This window comes from Perognathus longimembris, chromosome 5, assembly GCF_023159225.1.
Source record: "Perognathus longimembris pacificus isolate PPM17 chromosome 5, ASM2315922v1, whole genome shotgun sequence".
NCBI classification, from domain to species: domain Eukaryota; kingdom Metazoa; phylum Chordata; class Mammalia; order Rodentia; family Heteromyidae; genus Perognathus; species Perognathus longimembris.
Window position 1 is genome coordinate 4,744,456 of NC_063165.1, and position 22,201 is coordinate 4,766,656.

General features: G+C 39.2%; 1 protein-coding gene across 2 annotated transcripts in view; it reads right to left on the bottom strand.

Annotated features, from left to right (window-relative positions):
* Window positions 1-22,201, bottom strand: part of Dyrk1a (dual specificity tyrosine phosphorylation regulated kinase 1A) — a 128,475-nt gene that overhangs the window by 79,075 nt on the left and 27,199 nt on the right. For both annotated transcript variants that reach the window (XM_048346230.1, XM_048346231.1), the window contains exon 2: window positions 9,021-9,106. In XM_048346230.1, coding sequence (XP_048202187.1) covers window positions 9,021-9,030 — 10 coding nt within the window. In that variant the 5' untranslated portion in view covers window positions 9,031-9,106. The remainder of the gene's footprint in view (window positions 1-9,020; window positions 9,107-22,201) is intronic.

The following is a 22,201-nucleotide window of genomic DNA, read 5'->3' on the forward strand; positions in this document are numbered from 1 at the left end:
AGTGTGGGCTAACTCCACCCTTAACAGTGTGGGAGCATGAGGGTAGACTTAGGTTTATGCAAATCGATAGCTGTTTACAGTTGAGCTCTCCTTTCCAAAATAAGAAGGTCCTCTACCACTTGTATACAAAATATTGTCCCACATTGAAATTAGTGCCTCACTTCCTTCCACAAGACCAATAAAAACCCTGGTTAATGGAACCGTGGGATCTGCTGCTGGAGAAGGCAAAAGGTGCCCTAGCACCCCAAACCTGAGGATTAAGGAGCACATGGTGGTTTGCAACACAAATACATAATGAACTTATGGCAAAAAGCCAACATGCCCACCAAAAATGATAATCTCTGAGAATCTGCAAAGGGTTTATTGGTGGCCTGCCTTTGTTGTTGTTTTTTAAGGATCTGAACAGAGGATCCCAGGTATTTGTGATCCTACATCAAAAGAAAACATGGATGTGGCAGCATGCACCTGTAATCCTAGCTAAACAGAACAAATACATAAGAGGTCCCAGGTTGGCCTAGGCAAAAAAAAGCTAACTTTTCTGAAAAGTAAGCTAAAAGTAATAAAGGCTGGGGTATGGCTCAAGTAGAGAATACTTGCCTACCCAGTGCAAAAGCCCATGTTCAAAACTCAATACCCAAAAAAGAAAAAATAATGGAAGTCTTTCCTAAACTTGATTTTTTTACGTAATATAAATTAGATTGTATAAATAACTACAAATTCCCTAAAATACATAACTTGCACAATAAATCAGTTATATTTATGATAGCTACAAAGGCTTCATGGGCTTTTTATGTGCTTTTTTTCTTTTTTGTGCCTGTCCTGGGGCTTGAACTCAGGGCATTAGCACTGACTGTCCCTGGCTTCCTTTTGCTCAAGGCTAGCACTCTACCACTTGAGCCACAGCGCCACTTCTGGCTTTTTCTCTATATGTGGTGCTAAGGAATCGAACCCAGGGCTTCATGCATGAGGCAAGCACTCTACCACTAAGCCACATTCCCACTCTCTCTCTTTTTTTTTTAACCTCAAGTCAATTTAGCTGGATATAAAATTCTTAGGTCTCACTTGTTGAGTACATATTAGATGTTACTCTATTGCTTTGGCATAAAGCACCGCTACCAATATGATACACTCTGTTCCTCAATAAAGACTTTGGGTGACAAGATACACAGACTCAGGAATTATATTCTTTATAGTCCAGCAACTTTTTTTTATTGTCCAGTAATGTGTCTACATGCTTGTCATTTCTGGGTCATTTTACCCAGTTTCACATCATGCCTTTTCCAAATACAATGCAAATTTTTTTTTTCATTTCAAGAATTTTTTTTCTTATCCAATGCCTAACGTATGAAACTGTAACCTCTCTGTACATCAGTTTGATAATAAAAATTTGAAAAAAAAAGAATTTTTTTCTACAATTATAATTGTTAGAATCTGTTCAGTTTCATTACTTTGGTTCTTTACAATGAAACCTCTTTGTCAACTGTCACTCGGGAATACTGCTTTATCTACCTTATTTCCTCTTGTTTGATACTTTTTCAGCTATTCAAGAGTATTCTCACAAGACATTATTGTGTTTTTCCCTGTCACGTTTAGGGTCCAAGTTTAGTCTCCTTGTTTAGGTTCATTTTTCAGTGATTTTTTTTTTCTCTTTTGAGTATCAACCGATTTCTAAGTTTCCCTGACATTCAGATCTAAGTTGCTCTCATTTCTTCACATCCAATTTCTTCAAGTCTGTTCTAAAATATTAGGCATAGTTGTGTGTCTGTGTGTATGTGTGTGTGTGTGTGTGTGTGTGTGTGTGTGTTTCCCTCATGCTTTCACTAACCAACAGTAAGCACTTCTTTTTACTTATGAAAACCGAGGGGAGCCAGGTGCCTATGGCTCCCACCAGTATTCCTAACAACTCAGGAGGCTGAGCTCTGAGGATCACAATTCAAAGACAGACAGACAGGAAAGTCTGAGACTCGCATCTTCAGTTTACTACCAAAAAGCTCTAAGTGGAATTGTGGCTAAAATAGCAGAGTGCTAGCCTTGAGCACAAAAGCTCAGGAAAGTACTCAGAAGCCACCAGGACCTACATGCGCGCATGTTACATGCGCGCATGCGCACACACGACTAGCAAGGGAAGAAGGTGGCTAGACTCCATCTCAAGAAACAACCAGTAAAAGTCAGGGCTGGAGCAGGGCCTAAGAGGTAGATCACAATGCCCTGAGTTCAAACCTCAGTTCTGCCCCCAAAATTAAAAAAAAAAAACAAAAAACTAAAACTAAAAAATTAAAAACATAAAAAGACATGGAAAATGTGATACTCTAAACCATTTTTAAAAATGATGACAGCATTTATTATGTTTGTAGGAAGCTCAAAATATTATTTCTACAAGTCTTCATTCAGCGCACCAAACACTGAATGATCACATTAATGTGAGATATGAAAAAAACCTACAGGCAAATATTTACAGGTGCCAAAGGCACAATAAATATAAAAACCATTTGCTGGAAAAAAAAAAAACTCCACAAAGAGCAAACTCTTAGAAGAAGGTAATGATTGTTGCTTTTCACCTTATGCATACCTGAAGCAGTCAACTTTTTCCACCACCAAGTTTATAGCACCACTTCCATTTTTCCAAAATAAACATCTTTTGGGAAGTTAAGAGTTTTAGAATTGGGGCTGGGGATATGGCCTAGTGGCAAGAGTGCTTGCCTCATATACATGAGGCCCTGGTGGCGCTGTGGCTCAAGTGGCGGAGTGCTAGCCTTGAGCAAAAAGAAGCCAGGGACAGTGCTCAGGCCCTGAGTCCAACACCCAGGACTGGCCAAAAAAACAAAACAAAACAAAAAAGTTTTAGAATTGTAATAGTCACTGTTGGAAAAACATGAGACACGTCTTGTAATACTAGTGGGAAGAAAGTCGCACACCATAAGCAAAACTTTCAATAAAGCTCCAAGAGTTAAAATTTTTAAGCTCCAAAATTCAACAGTTATAGTCCTAAGAAACTCTTCAAATCACAAAAACAATTCCATTTGCAGCAGCCTAAATATATATATATATATATATATTTGTTTATTTATTTATTTATTTATAGCAAAAACTAAAAAAATTTGAAGAAATAGAAAATGACATTGGGAAACGGAAAAACATTCCATGTTGGTGGATGGGTAGAATTAATATTGTGAAAATGGACATGCTGCCAAATGACATAGAAATTTAATGCAAATCCCCATCAAAATCCCAGTGATATCCCCTTTACCACAATAGAAAAAAGACATTCCAAAAATTGATACAAAACAAAAAAAACCTCAAATAGGCCAAAGCAATTCTAGATAAACGCAGCAATGCTAGTGTTATCACAATCCCAAACCTCAAAGTCTACTACAGAGCTGTAATAATAAAAACAGGAAGGTACTGGCACAAAAATAGACCTAAAGGGGGGCTGGGAATATGGCCTAGTGGCAAGAGTGCTTGCCTCGTATACATGAGGCCCTGGGTTTGATTCCTCAGCACCACATATACAGAAAATGGCCAGAAGTGGCGCTGTGGCTCAAGTGGCAGAGTGCTAGCCTTGAGCAAAAAAGAAGCCAGGGACAGTGCTCAGGCCCTGAGTTCACAGCCTAGGATTGGCCAAAAAAAAAAAAAAAAAAAAAAAAAAAAAAATAGACCCAAAGATCAATGGAACAAACTAGAAGACCCAGGAATAAAACCATATAGTTACAGCAATCTGACACTTGATAAGAGAGCTAAAGACATATGATGGAAAAGAAGTTAGTGTCTTCAATAATCATATTTGGGAAAACTGGGCATACATACATGTGCAGAAAACTAAAAGGGGATTCCTGGTTTGTCACTATGCCCCAATACCAACTCAAAATGGATCAAAGAACTCAACAGCAGATCAGAAACTCTGGAATTACTGCAAGAGGGAGTATGATAAACACTAGAACTTATAGGTATAGGCAGAAACTTTTTGAAAATAGTCCCAGAGGCACAGAAGATAACAGAGAGATTTGACAAATGGAATTACACCAAAACGAAAAGTTTCTGCACAAGCAAAAACTACTAAACTAAAAAAAGACAACTAGGGGCTGGGGATTATGGCCTAGTGGCAAGAGTGCTTGCATCGTATACATGAGGCCCTGGGTTCGATTCCCCAGCACTACATATACACAAAATGGCCAGAAGGGGCACTGTGGCTCAAGTGGCAGAGTGCTAGCCTTGAGCAAGAAGAAGCCATGAACAGTGCTCAGGCCCTGAGTCCAAGGCCCAGGACTGGCCAAAAAAAAGACAACTAGCTGACAGGGACATCTTTACCAGCAATACACCACATAAAGGCCTAATATCCAAAATAAACAAGGAGCTCAAGGAATTACACACACACACACACACACACACACACACACACACACACAACTAAATCAATCGATAAAGAGGCAAAGGAGCTAAAACGAGACTTCACAGAAGATTAAGAATGGCAAAAAAAAAAAAAATAATAACATGAGGAAATGTTCATCCCTAGCCATAAAGGAAATATAATCAAAACGACTCTGAGATTCCATCTCAACCCAGTTAGATTGACCAACATCATGAATTCAAACAACAACAAATGCTGGCAGGAATGTGGAGAAAAAGGAACCCTATTGCACTGCTGGTGGGAATGTAAACTAATACAACCTCTCTGGACAGCAGTCTGGACGTTCCTTGAAAAACTAAAGATAAATATTCCCAACGACCCAGTCATACCACTCTTGGGCATATACCCAGAACATCACAAGCCAGGATACAGCAAAGAAACTTGCACATCCATGTTCATTGCTGCACTATTCACAATGCCCAAGCTATGGAAACAGCCCAGATGCCCTACCATAGATGAGTATATGCTTATACACAATGGAATTTTACAGAGCCATTAGAAAGAATAATATGTCATTTGCAGGGAAATGGATAGACCTAGAATAGAGCATGCTAAGTGAGGTAAGCCAAGCTCAGAGAAACCAACAGCACATGTTTTTTCTCATATGTGAAAGCTAGATCTGAAATACAAAAGTGGTACATAATAAATTACACAGGACTCTAGGCATTCTCACACACTGAGACCAAAGGAGGATACTTTTAGGGGAGGAATACAACGGCTCAATACCTCTGTGCCTTTGATCATATAAAATATTATTTATCAAGGGGCTGGGAATGTTGCCTAGTGGTAGAGTGCTTGCCTAACATGCATAAAGCTCTGGGTTCAATACCTCAGCACCACCTATACGGAAAAAGCCAGAAGTGGCGCTGTGGCTCAAGTGGTAGAGTGCTAGCCTTGAGCAAAAAGAAGCCAGGGACAGTGCTCAGGCCCCGAGTTCAAGCCCCAGGACTGGCCCAAAAAAAAAAAAAACCAAACAAACAACAAAAAACATATTTATCAAAATGAATTCTAGAAAATGAAAAAGAAAATAGGACATAGAGTCAAATTTTTATGTGCGTATATTAATACTTTTAAAAGTACTTGTCTAAGAATAAAACTTCTTGTCTAAGAATGAAATATATCAAACAACTAGAAAACAATCATAAAAGACTAAAATCTGCACTTAAAATTAGGCGTCAAAATGAATCCCCCTTTGAGCTACAAGAGATGGCTCAAGTGTCAGAGAGCCTAACAAGTACAACATCCTGAGTTCAAACACTAATACTCTCTCCAAGAAATAATTCATCTTCAAATAGTTTAGAGTTCTAAACATGCTAGGATCTGCTCTAAGTTCACAACTACAGCAGATTCCCTATTGTTAGTTTTTGATGCCATAGAGAAATATTTATGACACCAAATGCATTCTACCTGAGCTCACCATACTAATTGGGATGATCTTAATCAAAACTGGCACAGGACAAATATGAATAAACAAAAGGGAAGGGAATTTATTTATTTATTTATTTATTTATTTTGCCAACCTGGGCCTTGGACTCAGGGCCTGAGCACTGTCCCTGGCTTCTTTTTGCTCAAGGCTAGCACTCTACCACTTGAGCCACAGCGCCACTTCCAGCCGTTTTCTATATATGTGGTGCTGAGGAATCAAACCCAGAGCTTCATGTATACAAGGCGAGCACTTTACCACTAGGCCATAAACCCAACCCCCCCCTTTTTTTTTTCTTTTTGCCAGTCCTGGGCCTTGGACTCAGGGCCTGAGCACTGTCCCTGGCTTCTTTTTGCTCAAGGCTAGCACTCTGCCACTTGAGCCACAGCACCACTTCTGGCTGTTTTCTGTATATGTGGTGGTGGGGAATTGAACCCAGGGCTTCATGTATACCAGGGCAAGCACTCTTGCCACTAGGCCATATTCCCAGCCCCACTGGGAAGGGAAATCTTTTAATCAAATAAACCAAAGAAATACCAGCTTAAAGGAGGTTTCTTCCTGCAGGAGCCTTTGTGTTCATATGCATAGGAATATTCAAGGTTACACTATCTCCATACCTGATCTCAAGAGTGATTCTTCACTCAAAATAAACTAAATTTGGTTACTTCTAGATTCCCAAGATGACAGCATTTCTGGATAGAATGGTATCACTCTTTACTACACAGTTTAAATAGAAAAGGAGGGGGCACATATGGAAGAAAAATCAGGAGGCAGTTACTTGAGTTTGGAGCTCAGGGGAGAGGAAGGTAGGGACACAGAAATATTTTTTATAGCAGGGACATATGTATAAACTGAGAACCCTGTATAACCCACAACCCACAGTTTTTTCTATTTTTACTCTGGATGACTTGACTTTAACAGGCAAATCTTAAAATTGTATCATATGCAGCTTTTGAACTGTTTACATAAACACCCTCTGCTTGTGTGAAATGTATTTACTGATTCCTCAGAGCAAGGATCCTTGCAGGGAGATCACCTATTAAAGGACTCAGGAAAAACACTAGCCAAATTAATGTTTATCCAACAAGTGACTTTTCTCCTAAAATTAAAATAAAATCCAAATTTACTTCATTCTTGGATTCTAATTACACTTAAAATATGAAGAGAAACTCAAATATAACAACATAGAACGACCTATATATGTATGTACTGTCAAAGTACAAAGTCAACCTTTAGTGGTCAGTAAATAATTTTTCTCATTTTTTTTCATCCATCTTTACTGAGGTACAATTAGGAAATAAAAAATATACAAATTTAAGATGGGTACTCATAGTAAGTGTGTGTGGGTATTTAAGATGTGCACACACAATGAATGTGTACTAATACCAAGCAAATTAAGATACACATCATCTTACAAAGATACCATAAAAATCTACTATTAACATTTTAACTCTTAAAAACCCAATGACTGCCTCAATGTTCTTTCTCAACCTTACTTCTATACCCTTACAAAGGGTGTAAGTAATTAAGTTACCACTAAATCCAAACAACATAACCAAGTCAGCAACATGAGCAATGCCTGCGTGAAAAGCAAGTCCTGAGAAAGTAGCATATTTGCTTTCAAATATGAAAGCACTCTAGAAACCAATGCCAATGAAAAACTCCTTATACGCTTTCACACGATGAAATCCTACCAGCTGAAATATGATGTGTGTACAGTAATATACCAAGCTGTAATATTGGCAATGATTCTGAAAGCTATTAATTTTACATTCAAAAACAATTATGAACTTTCAAATTATTAAATATATCAAACAGTACAGGACTAGACACCCAAACCTAGTCCATAAAATGTTTCTGAGTTCTAGTAATCATGAAGTTAACTGGGTAACTTTTACAAAGCACATTACTCTTTGAATACTTAATTCCACTGAATCCATTAAATCATTAAAGAAAAAGATCTATTTGGAATTCTGCAAACCTGAAGACCAATAGCAACTCTGCCACCTTGCAATCTTGTGAAAGAAAATTTCCAAAAGTACAGATACCTCTAAATAAACTGAGATTATCAATACAAACTTGTCTTTTTCAAGAGTTTGAACCCATGATCTGAAATAGTCACCATTTTTCCATATACAAATAAAGAGTATCTCAAGTAACTATAGAACATTCAAAAACATTACTTCATAATTGTTTTTCCACTACTTTTCACAAATAAATGCAAGGGATAAGAGGATAAAAGGGAAACGGGAAAAGGAGGGAAACTGATATAGGAAAGGAAAAACCAAGGAAAGAGAAAATGAAACCCTAGACCAATTTTTTTGGCCCATCTTGGGACTCGAACTCAGGACCTAGGCACTATACCTGAGCTCTTTTGCCCAAGGCTAGCACACTCTACCACTTTGAGCCACAGCTCCACTTCCACCTTTTTTTTTTTTTTGGCCAGTCCTGGGGCTTGGACTCAGGGCCTGAGCACTGTCCCTGGCCTCTTCTTGCTCAAGGCTAGCACTCTGCCACTTGAGCCACAGCGCCCCTTCTGGCCATTTTCCATATATGTGGTGCTGGGGAATTGAACCGAGAGCTTCATATGTAGGAGGCAAGCGCTCTTGCCACTAGGCCATACTCCCAGCCCCTACTTCCACCTTTTGAGTGGTTAATTGGAGACAGAGTCTCACAGGGACTTTCCTGCCCAAGGCTGAGGCTGGCTTTGAACAATGATCCTCAGATCTCAGCCTGCTGAGTAGCTAGAATTACAGACGTGAGACACCAGCGCCCAGCTAGACCAAATTTTTTCATGAATCAGTTTTATATCTGATTGTTGTCAGAATCTTATTAAGATTATCCTACTAGCACTGATTCCCATAAAAGATTTACTATATTCTAATAGAGATGGATCTAGGGGAAACATATTTAACCATAAAGGTGATATATTTTTACTAAGAGAAATATTCAATTGCCACCAACATATAGACAACTTTTCTATATTGTATTTGTATTAACTCCATTTATAACAACTGGTAACAAACTGAGTCCAAAGGTCAAGTTTAGTAAATATTCTATCTGCATTAGTAATGTAAATAACCCCCACCACCACATGCTGTTTATCAGAAAGCTCCTTCAAATAAAATATCCCATCCGTTCCACATTTTCTTAGACAACCACATTTTTACTATATTTCAAAACTTGAGTCACCTGTATGCATCGTCTTCTTTCAAGGCTCATATCATCCTGATGGGGTGGGGGAAGGGAGGGAAGAGTCCAGCAGCAAAACTATAACACTGTGTAAAGAAAAACAGATTACAATAAGAGATAATGACGTAAGACAAGTAGCCCTATAAATTAAGGAACAACTGATCTAACTACAATCCCCCAAACATATACACAAAACTATTTCAAATTTGTAAAATTAAGTCACTAACATTTAAGCTTACTTGAATAATTTTTCTTAGCCTTTCATTAATCAAAATCAAGTACATTTTTTAAAAATCAAGTATAGCTAAAATATATTCAATAAGCAGGGGAAAGAAAAGGTTTTAAAATATGTTCAGTACCAATGAATATTTTTAGGTATCAAGTAAACTTAATAATATTTGACAAGTCTATATAATTTATCTACATTTTGTACGTATCAATTCACAGATCATATGAAAGTAAATTCACTCTTCGTAGTGACTTACAAGTCAGAGATAATGAAAGTTACTTGTAGGAAAGATAATATGCCAATCAATCACTGTTATTCATAAAGTTCAGAGACATTTCTCAGAAGCCCCACCCCCCTTTAGTTTTCCAAGTGGTTACTCATAATTTCATGCCAATTCTATTAAATTTCCCCCTTCCTACTTATTGCTTCCACTAGTCTTTACTGATATGACTGATCAACAAATTCTATAATGAGGATGGAGAAGTGAAAGGAACCTTATAGCAGTTAACTGAGAACATATAATAACAGAAGCAAAGGCAAACACAAGCTGAAACCTAACTTCTAAAATTGTTTAGTCAAAAATTACTTTTTAAAGGATCCTGTAAAATATAGTGAGTATTCCAAATACAATGTTTATATTGGCCAAGTCTCAAGCTAGTCAAAGAAACTTATTGTCCCAGCTGGGAAGTGGTGGCTCATACGAGATCTGAGGATCATGGTTCAAAGTCAGCCAGGGCAGGAAAGTCTGTGAGACTATCTCCAATTAACCACCAGGAAACTGCACTGTGGATCAAAGTGGTAGAGCACCAGCCTTGCGCAAAAGAGCTCAGGGACAGCACCCAGGCCCTGAGTTGAAGCCCCACAATGGACGGGAGGAGGGAGAGAATCTATTATCAAAAAATAAATAAATAAATAAAGTATATTCATGATATTGTTAATGAATGAATCCAATTATCTACTTAATATGCTAGAAAAATTGGTTTTGTTACATGTGCCAACTACTTTTCCTGCTCTGAAAGCTTTAGGATATTTATTACAAAGATTAAAAAAAAAAGTCATGGAGAGGAAGAGCTCTGCAAAAGAAATACAGAAACTTTATTCCATTCTCCATCATTTAGACAAATTCTAAAATAGTTAGGTACACTCTCAATTCCCCATCCTGTAACTCTCTGTACTTTACATTTCGGCCCCTCAATGATTCTATTTAACAGTCCTTTTCTCTAACTTGTTCTAAATGCTAAGCTACCATCCAAAGCTCTTATTTCCTCAGAGTAGTTCCATTTCCTAGGCTATAGGAAGGCATCAACAAGGCTGAAATAATTCACATTAACATTTGCAATTTCCAACACGTATGTTAATTAGCCCAAATGAACTTATTGGTACTATTTCAAACAGTGTTGCAAAGTAATAATATTTAAAAACTACTCAGGTAGTTTGAAGAAAACCATTTTTAGGCAAGTGGATTGTTGTATAGCTTGAGTTTCCACTTATGCAGCAGCATTTCTGCTTTTAACGCAATTCTCCTATTTTGGACTACTGCTTGCTTTCTTTCTTTTTAAGAAATTCCAACTTTGTGCTCCAAATAGCAGCAACAAGAGATACTTCACAGAATGAGAAGCTAGTGACAAGAGATTAAATGTGTGAATTATTTTTGAATTAGGATAGTCTGTGTCTGAAATTGTGTACATTTTGATTCTGAACTATCTTTCCAGCTCAAATACTATGTATGTATCAAGTAATACCTTAGGTCAAGTGGTATTCTCTAGCTTTGAAAGTGTATGGATAGTACATTAAAAGTACTCATCAGAATGATTTTCTTTCTTTTTTTTTTTTCTTTGCCAGTCCTGGGGCTTGGACTCAGGGCCTGAGCACTGTCCCTGGCTTCTTTTTGCTCAAGGCTAGCATTCTGCCACTTGAGCCACAGCGCCACTTCTGGCCGTTTTCTGTATATGTGGTGGTGGGGAATTGAACCCAGGGCTTCATGTATACGAGGCGAGCACTCTTGCCACTAGGCCATATCCCCAGCCCAAAATTATTTTATTTTCAAAAGTAACTCAGTTACATTTAGTCCAAAGTCGAATATTCAGGAGGGGGGGGGAGAGGGAAGATGGAAGAGGAGTATGGAGAGAAGGGGATTTCCCTTAAAAATGGTCAGTCTTGTTTAGGAGGAAATGAGGAAGGAGGAAGGGAAAAAATAATGGGGTTAAAATTTTTTGAAGTACATTTTAAAAGAGGATGTAGTCCAAATAGATTGTTTCCAACTATGAAAATTACACAATGAAACCTGCCGTCATTTTTGGGGAAGAGGGAAAGGAGTAAGAGTGAGTAGTGAGAGTGATAGAATGGGAATGATTGGAACACATTGTAAATGCATGGAAATGTAACAATGAAATCTCCCTCTGCATAACACTATAAGCTTATTTCAAAAAAAAATGGTTAGTCCTTTAAAATTCTGGCATGAATCATGGGAAAGGAAAATACAAGCTTAATCTCTAGCTATGAACTGGACAGTTATGTCCTTTAGGCTCTTCACTTCAAGTTGTCCACCCATGAGAAGTAAACACTGCTCCATGGGGCCACTGGAATGGAGGAAGGGTGAGTAATTATAGTCATTATGCTCAATGAATGTACATTATCTAATGCATGAACTATGTACCTTGAGGGGAGGAACAGGAGGGAGAAAATGGGAGAGAGCTATGAAAGGACTGACAGTGACCAAAAAGCATTGTACTCAAAACCTGACTTACAGATTTGTAACCCCTTCATACAGCTATTTAATGGTAATAAAAAAATAGCATAATAAAGTTACACTGCTACCTATACCTTGTGAACTTGAATCACTTCTATAGAAATAACTGGTATTGGGCCTGGAATGTGGCTTATTCGTAGAGCCCTGAGTTCGATTCCTCAGCACCACATAAACAGAAAAAGCTGGAAGTGACACTATAGCTCAAGTGGTAAAGTGCCAGCCTTGAGCCAAAGCAGCAGAAGGCTCAGGTATAGTGCCCAGTACCTGAGTTCAAGGCCCAGAACTGGCGAAGAGGGGGAGGGGGAGGAGGAGGGGGGGAGGGGAGAGGGGGAGGGGAGGGGAGGGGGAGGAGGGGGAAGGGGAGGGGGAGGAGGAGGAGGAAGGAGGAGGAAAGAGAAAGAGGTGGTATTACTAATACCTAAGTACTTCTTAACAAAAAAAAGCACAATCAAATATTGATATTTTTATTTAAAGTCATTAGAAATTAAAAATTGCTAGTAATTTAAAAGTTCTGCTTTGCTGGGCACTCATGGCTCACACCTATGATCATAGCTACTCAGAGGCTGATATTTGAGAATCACAGTTCAAGCCCAGGCAGAAGAGTCTGTGAGATTTTTAAATATCTCCAATTAACTAATTAAAAATTCTAGCTACTCGGGAAGGGAAAGGGAATATCAAAATCGAGAGACAAAGAACAAAAAGACAAACCACTCAAAAAGCAACACTTACAAAACCATTTGGTGTAAACCAACTGAACAATTGTTGGGGAGAGACAGAAAAGGGGAGGGGAGGGGAGGGGGAAAATGAGGGAGGAGGTAACAAATAGAACAAGAAATGTACTACTAACTGCCTTTCATATGAATCTGTAACCCCTCTGTATCACACTTTGACAATAAAGAAAAAAAAAAATTCTAGCTACTCAGGAGGCTAAGATCTGAGGAGAGTGGTTGGAAGCCAGCCCAGGCAAGAAAGTCCATGAGACTCTTCTCTCCAAGTAACCACCAGAAAACCAGAAGTGGTGCTGTGGCTCAAAGTAGGACAGTACTAGCCTTGAGCAAAAATTGCTCAAGGACAGTGCCCAGGCCCTGAGTTCAAGCCTCATGGCCAACAACAACAACAACAACAAAAGCCAGAGGGCTGGGGATATAGCCTAGTGGCAAGAGTGCCTGCCTCGGATACACGAGGCCCTAGGTTCGATTCCCCAGCACCACATATACAGAAAACGGCCAGAAGCGGTGCTGTGGCTCAAGTGGCAGAGTGCTAGCCTTGAGCGGGAAGAAGCCAGGGACAGTGCTCAGGCCCTGAGTCCAAGGCCCAGGACTGGCAAAAAAAAAAAAAAAAAGCCAGAAATGGAGCTGTGGCTGGAGTGACAGTGCTAGCTTTGACCAAAAAGCTCAGGGACAGCCCCCTGTCCTGAGTAAAAGCCCCAGGACCAGCACCCAAAACAAAACATAAATTACTGCTTTAAGTACCTAAAGATAAAAAATACCCCCAGAAATTTTTCTAATACTTCTTAGAAACACTATCCATTAGTCATTACTCATTTAAAAAGTACCACTTAGCACAGGATAAAGGATATCCCATTATAACAAACTTTGTTCCAAACCTAACTAAACTATCATACGCTAAACGATGACAAATACCTGAAAACTTGATCTTGCTACTTTAAATAAAGATTCCACCAGGTGCCTATGGCTGAGAGCTATAATCATTACTCAGAAAGTCTGAGATATGAGAATTTAGGTTTGAAGCCAGCCCAGGCCAACAAACCCAAGACTTTTTTCTCCAAATAACTAACAAAAAGCTGGAAGTGGAGGTGTGGCTCAGATGGTACAAGCACCAGTGAGCCTTGAGTGAAAAAGCCAAGCAAGAATGTGAGGCCCAGAGTTCAAGCCCCAGAACTGTCAAAACAAAGATAAGAGAGAAAGAAAGACAGAGAGAGAGAGAAAGAAAGAGAGAGAGGAGAAAGCGAAGGGAGGGAGGGCGGGAGAAAAAACATAGTAAGCTTTCATCCAACCCCATTAGTCATTCACAAACTATGAATTAACAATTAAATACTACTAATGAAATCACCTATAATTCTTACCACAGGAACCTCTCATAGTTCTCCATATTTCTCACAGTGTGTTTGAGCTCATACCTTGCCAAAAGCAATAAAATGGCCCATGAACAATCCAAGAGCTAAGCTTTAGTGGTTATCTGAAACATAACCATTTTTAGTTGTCTGAAAGCCACTGCATAATTAATCCATGTGTAAAAGGAGAGGAGATGGGGGGAAGAGGAAAGGGGAGAGGAGAAAAAAAAGAGGACAATAACTAAGCACTAGTGGGTACAGCAGGTCACCTGCCAATGTGAAGTCCCAAGTCCAGCACAGCCTTAGTACTTAACACTACAGGTGACACTGTGTTTTGCTTACTATCTTTTCCTTCAGGGGCTGGGGATATAGCCTAGTGGCAAGAGTGCCTGCCTCAGATACACGAGGCCCTAGGTTCGATTCCCCAGCACCACATATACAGAAAACGGCCAGAAGCGGCGCTGTGGCTCAAGTGGCAGAGTGCTAGCCTTGAGCGGGAAGAAGCCAGGGACAGTGCTCAGGCCCTGAGTCCAAGGTCCAGGACTGGCCAAAAAAAACAAAACAAAACAAAACTATCTTTTCCTTCAGGGAATGTAAAACAATTATTTTCATAGTTTCATATGAATCAGGTATTTATACCCTTATAATCTGAGTTCTTCAAACATGAATTCTGAGACCACAGACATTTTTAGACATTTTAGACATTACCACCTACATTTTTACAGGTAAGGACCCCAAGGTTCAGAAAAGTCACTCTAAGTCACGTTACCACTTGTAGAAAAAAGATTCCAATTTTAACTATATGACACCATTCTAAACCACTGCTTTTGCTTTTTGTTTTCCAGTGTTTCATCCAAGCTGGTTTTGAACCTTACTCCTTCTATTGCTGTCAGCCTGCACCTCAAAGTCCAGACCAAATTAAAGATCTTTAAGAGAACCTACCTTGAATTATCACATCCAACTGTCTCTTAAGAAAGAGGCAGAGGAAGATCTAGCAGACACAAGAGAAGACACTATGTTCCCAGAGAAACAGATTGGTGTAGCCACATATCAAGGAATGCTGCAGCCATCAGAAACTAGAAAAAGTCATAGAACAGATTCTTTTCTGACATTTCCTGAAGAAATGATAGTCCTGGTCCTGAAAACTCCCTTGCTGTGAAAACAATTTTAGACTTCTATCCTCCATAGCTGTGAGAATAAACTGTTGTTTTCATGTCACTGAGTTTATAGTAATTTGTAGCTGGAGCCAATGGCTCACACCTGTAATCCTAGCTACTCAAAAGGCTGAAATCTGAAGATCATAGTTTGAAGCCAGCCCAAGCAGGAAAGTTCATGAAACTTGTATCTTCAGCCAGAAGTAGTGCCATGACTCAAGTGATAAAGTGCTAGCTATGAGCAAGAAATGCTAAGGGACAGAGATCAAGCCTTGAGTTCAAGCTCCAGGACTGGCACAAAAACAAGCTTCGAGGATTTTGTAATAGTAGCCACAGGAAACTAATACAAGGAGGTAAGAAAAATATTTTCAAATCTTCAACTATATTTGCTCTATAAATGTCACCTATGAAATGCTTCACCTAGTATTCGTATTTTTAGACACTCAAATGGAAAATCTGTACTTAATGTCAGCTTGGAATTATGTGCAATCATACCATCTTTTATTATGGTATTTTAGCCTTATTATTCAAACTTAAAAAAAATCACAACTACTAAAAGACATAAAACTTGTACCACTATCATATTCAGTGAAACTCAATACTAAACAGCATTAGTCAAACAAAGTTCTTCCATATTCTATTACAAACAGAAAATGTTAAAATGCCAAACCAAGGCAACAGGAAGACACAATTGTCTTTGTTTTCCCACATGACACCTGGTACAATATTTGTCAAATAAATCAACTTTCATATTTTCCTGTAAAACCCCTTTAACTACCAATAGCTGCAGGATTTCTACAATGCTCTTCTCTCCAGGTTGGTAATAATATCATAAATCTCTATTTCTAGTATCACAATGGGGTAGCAACAAACATGTCCTTGTTTTATTTTTTAGATCTGAGTTTGGGGCTTAAGTTCAGCTGATGCTTTCCCTCACTGGTTAGTGCTCTACAGCCATGCCTCCAACCCTCATGTCCTTTTTTAAAAAGAAAGAAGCCGGACTCTGGCAGCTCACACCCTATAATTCTAGCTACTCAGGAGCCTGAAATCTGAGGATCTCAGTTTGAAACCAGCCCAGACAAGAAAGTCCATTGAGACTCACTTCCAATTAATCAGCAATAAGCCAGAAGTAAAGCTGTGGCTCAAGTAGTAGCATGCTAGCCTTAAACAATTGAAAAGCTCAGAGCCAGCAAGCCTAGGGACTGGCACTATTAAAAAAAGACTAAGGGGTGGGGATATGGCCTAGTGGCAAGAGTGCTTGCCTCGTATACATGAGGCCCTGGGTTCGATTCCCCAGCACCACATATACAGAAAATGGCCAGAAGTGGCGCTGTGGCTCAAGTGGCAGAGTGCTAGCCTTGAGCAAGAAGAAGCCAGGGACAGTGCTCAGGCCCTGAGTCCAAGCCCCAGTACTGGCAAAAAAAAAAAAAAAAAAAAAAAGACGAAGACGATGTACAACAACACAACACACTGAAAAAGAAGGAAGAATTCACTGAGGCTTCAAAAGCTGCTTCACATGTGTTGGAGAGGTAGACAGGTGAAGAAATGATGCAGACAAATGGAGAAAGGAAGGGTGGGTGAATACAATCCTAACATTCAACGTACATATATAAACACAGAGCCAGGAAATTTGAAGGGATAGGTGGGGTTGGGAGAGATGGGAGGCAATGATGAAAAGGGTGACATCTAGAAGCACTGTACTCATAAACTGATGTATTGAACTGAAATCCTTTTGTACCACACTTAAATTTTTTTAAGTTAAATGAAAAGGCTGTTTCATGAGGAAGAAAATTTAAATATCTACTAATAACCCAGATATGGCTCCACCATTATCAACTGCCTCCAAGTATTAAAAATCCTATGTTCTTTCCAGTAAAGGGTAGCATATGTCTCTTCCTCTCACAGAACACCTATAAAGTACTGAGCATGTGATCTGCAGGACAATTTTAGTTCTGTTCTCTATCTTTAACCTATGCAAGTTTTCCCATCATTTTGCTTGCCTACAGGGTCTTGGAAACTGCTCTTCAAGAAGAGTTCTCTGAGTACCAAGCACAGACTGTGCCCTCTGAGGTAAACACTAGCAAAAAGGAACTATCTCTCCCGGCTCAGACAGAGGATCACCTCACATGACCTCTCCCTTCTCTGAACTTGCACATCATCATTTACAATCTTTCTTGTTCTAGATGTAGGGTTCATTCTTTGAAAGAAAATCCTTCAGAATGCCTCTGAAGACTTTTCACAGGACTGTAGCTTCCTTACAAGCAGAGACAACAGTGTGTTACTCAGTTAAGCCTTGCCACAGTAAGGTCTTCCTTCCACACAGATGACACTACATGTGTGTTTACTGGAGGGCGTCAAGCTGAAACTACGTACAACAAAAGTATCTATAACTTATTTGATATAATAGCAGTTTAATTGGGCAGCTAACATTTTCTATGTTTCTACTCAACTGTGAAAAATCAAGAAGCCTACATTTCTACCTACCATTTCCCAGTTTATTCTAAAAAGAATTAACAGTACTTACCATTCACAGCTATTGTGTGAATCAATACAACACATGGACTATTCTACAAAATACTATAGATGGACTATAGTAGGAAAGTCTATCCTAGGATTTCTCTTGATACTTTTCAGCTTATGAAACAACTTCCAATGTAACTCATCCCATGCTTCCTGAGCCCTGTGGGGCGCAGTGCCTAGGCAGATGTGATTATGCATGTTCCCACGTGAGGTAACTGAGGAGTAGATTATCCAAGGAAGCAGTTCCCATACTGGACAGCTTCTGTACATCAGAATCACCCAGAGAGGCTTGTTAAAAATTCAGATTCAGACACATAACCATCAGATTCTCCAGAAGGGAGGGCCTACGCCCAATGCTCAACAAAAACCCCAGGCAATTTGGACACATGGCCAAATCTCCAGGTTATGTTAAGAATCTGGAGCCTAAGAGGCCTGACGATACTTTAAAACAAGCTTTGTACGATGGGTTTTACTGCAGGACTAGGGGCTACTCCAAAGATACTTGGCTCTTAACTAAATGAGAGCTAAGAACACATCAAGTGTAGAAAAATTATAACTCCCTTTACCTGACTTGTACCTCAATAAGACCAAAGGCATCATCAGGACTGGTTAGCTTTGTACGTCTAATTTCAAAATCTTTCATTATATTATCCTTGGCTTTTTGCCAATCACTTTTCAAAATAATTTATCTCTTTTTATGAACTACATAACGTTTTGGTAAGTAAAAACAATAGGCAAAACACTTCCCTAAAAGAACGCTAATGAAATATAGACTACTTGTGGCAGAGACTCTAGTCATCCTCCTCCCTGGTTAACAGTGGTCGAGTACACTGCTGGCCAATTAAGTTAAACTTCCCAGGCTCCCTTGAAGCTGAAACTAACCTTGTGACCAAGTTTTCATTGATAGAACATAAAAGGTGCCATTGGGGTCTCAGGACAATGAGTGAATAAACACTTCCCTGTTCCTACCTTATACCATACCCAAGGGCACAGCAGAGCAACAAAAATGGAAGAAAAAAATGTGTCAGGCTGGGAATATGGCCCACTGGTAGAGTGCCTGCCTTGCATACACAAAGCCCTGGGTTCGATTCCTCAGCACCACATAAACAGAAAAGGCCAGAAGTGGCACTGTGGCTCAAGTGGTAGAGTGCTAGCCTTGAGCAAAAACAAGCCAGGGACAGTGCTCAGGCCCTGAGTCCAAGCCCCAGGACTGGCAAAGAAAAAAGAAAAAAATACACTGGGTATTGTATATATGCCTACCTGACCTAGGGAAGGGAAAGAAAAACGAGGGTATAAGATATCACAAGAAATGTACTCACTGCCCTATTATGTAACTTTTGCACAACACCTTGTCAACAAAATTTAATTAATAAAAAAAGAAGAGGGCTGGGGATATGGCCTAGTGGCAAGAGTGCTCACCTCATATACATGAGGCCCTGGGTTCAATTCCCCAGCACCACATATACAGAAAACGGCCAGAGGTGGCGCTGTGGCTCAAGTGGCAGAGTGCTAGCCTTGAGCAAAAAGAAGCCAGGGACAGTGCTCAGGCCCTGAGTCCAAGCCCCAGGACTGGCCAAAAAAAAAAAAAAAAAAAAAAAGTGAGGTAGTCATGAGGGCAAAATTTATCACAAAAAAAAAAAAAAAAAAAAAAACAATGCAGGGCTGGGAATATAGCCTAGTGGTAAAGTGCTTGCCTCGTATACATGAAGCCCTGGGTTCGATTCCTCAGCAAAAAAAAAAAAAAGTGTTTCCAAATCCTGTGAAGCTGTAGGCGCTCCCCTTGAGATGATTCTATGCTCCTGGAGCCCTGGGACAGCCCTGGAGACCCTGTGCTTTTACATCATAACAGACACTACCCCTCTTCACAACTGTATCAGGAGATATATTTAATGTGATCACAAACTTTCTCAACTCTGAAAACTGCTTCAACAATCATGTACCCAAGTTCTTAAGTTGAGGAAAATGGATAATGAAGTCCAGGGAGATTTTAAAACATGACAAGTAGAATACTGAGACCAGATCTCTTAACTTCTTGTTTCCTCCAATGCTGTGTGTGCTACAAATGGTTTCCAAGTCTACTTTCTTCTTAATATTATGCTACAAACTAGATTCTAAAACTAAAGAAAGGGAATTACTTCAAAACTAACCTTTGAATTAATAAGTTCATTCACTGATTCTATAGATAATCTACTCCAACACCTGCTAGCTGCCAAGCAAACAATTTTCAGGTGAATGGATATTTGTAGAGGTCTTCAGTTTTCTTATATATTGTGTTGAATGCTGCCTATACAACACAGAAAACAGCGTGAAGAGGTTAAACCTTAAAGGGCCTAAAAACAACCGACATTAAGAGCAGCGGTTTTCTTTACAGAAAGTGGGTAAAACATTAAAAACGCCTCTTCTAACTCCCCTGTCACTGCCTTCCATCAACCTCCAAACTCCAGAAGCATTTCCAGGTGCACCAATATTCATCCCATATTCGTACTTCCTACATGACCACAGGACCCCCTCACCTACAGGCCTGCACGGACACCTGGCGTCAGAGGTAGGGCTGTCTTAGGGACCTGTCTTAGATGGCAGGCCTCCTATTTGTTTCTGTAGCACAGATATAACCCTTCACTCACTGTATGTTAAGAAGCTGGAGATTGTGGAAGAGTGTTCTCATATATATTTCTATCATAAAGATAAAAGGTTTTCTTGGCTGGAAAAATAGTTCAGTGGCAGGAAAATTCATTTAATATAGGTAACAATTTTTAGTACAAGTACCAAAACTATCAAATGACATACTGAAAATAACTCCCTTCTCAAAATGAATTTCGGGAAGTGAAAACAAGGGTTTTTTTTTATCGTTTCTTTTTGTCTTGTTTGTCCATTTATCTGTCTTTGGGAGGGTAAGGGGGGACAAATAAAGGGACAAAGGGTGAACATATGCAGTGAACTAAACACTATGTTGAAAATGAACTATATAACTTGTAAGTGAGGATGGAAGGGAAAAACACCATCTGAAAAGAAATGTACTCATTACCTGTCTTAAGTAACTATAATTCCTCTGCACATCACTTTTACAATAACAATAAAAAGTTAAAAGCCAGGCACTGGTGGCTCATGCCTGTAATTCTAGCTACTGAGGAGATTGAGATCTAAGAATTGCAATTCAAAGCCAGCCTGGACAGAAAAGTCTGTGAGACTTTTATCTCCAATTAACCAACAATAAATCAGAAGTGGTGCTATGGCTCAAAGTGATGGAGTACTAGATTTGAGCAAAAAGAGCTCAAGGATACTGCCCCAGATCCTGAGTTCCTACAACTGACCAAAAATAATAATAATAATAATAACACAGGCTGGAAATGTGGCTCAATGGTAACCCTCTTGCCTAGCATGCATGAAGCTCTGGGTTTGATTCATCAGTACCACATAAATAAAATTAATTTTAGAGAACAATGTTTGCCTTTTTTGACTAGCCCATTCCAGAAGAAAAACTTAAATTTCAATTTCATAAATTTAAATTAAGTTTTAAATTGTTAATTTTAATTTTCTTAATTAGAAAAATTAAACCATAAGGAGCAAGTTGTTTTTTTGTTTGTTTTTTTTGGCCAGTCCTAGGTCTTGAACTCAGGGCCTAGCTACTGTCCCTGAGCTTCTTTTGCTCAAGGCTAGCACTCTACCACTTGAGCCATAGTGCTACTTTCCAGCCTTTTCTGTTTATGTGGTACTGAGGAATCAAACCCAGGGCTTCATGAATGCTAGGCAAGCATTCTACCACTAAGCCACAGTACCAGCTCAAGGGGAATTTTTTTTTTTTTTCAGGTAGAGTCAACCCTAGACCATGGTTATGGTTTTTTTTAAGGTTTTCCACCCCTACTCACAAAAACAACTTTTGTCGTCTTGGGGAGTGGTATCAACCTGAACGTTCCAGGCCTCTATGAAAACATGATTTTAAACTCAAGAATCTATATTTCCTTCGTAAGCTTTACAGAAAGCTCTGGTGTACAGGCTATGGGTCACAATTTCCTAACCCATTTCCACTGTCACACCAAAGTCTAAAAACAGTATTAACCATTCCTCTCCTCAAATTAGACTAAGGATGCTATGTCAATTAATCAAAAACTTAATCACCAAGGCATTAGGAAAGGAGCGATGTGTTCAGGAAGCTGATGGGGAAGGTTCTGCACTGCAATTAGAAGCTGAGATTGTCTCTTTTCTTTATACTATACAGAGGACAATCACACACTTACTACGGGTATTAGATATTTTATGCATTATAACTGACCCAAAGAAGGTTTATGTCCAATATTTCAAAGTATTTATTGGAAGTTTTTAGTCTACTATTTGGCACTTTTTCTAAAGTGAAACTTGGAACTGAGTACCCCATAAAGTACTTATTCTTGATTTTCTCTTTTCCCAAATCTGGTTATGAAACCTATCAACATTGCAAATACAGTTTAATTGAACCTG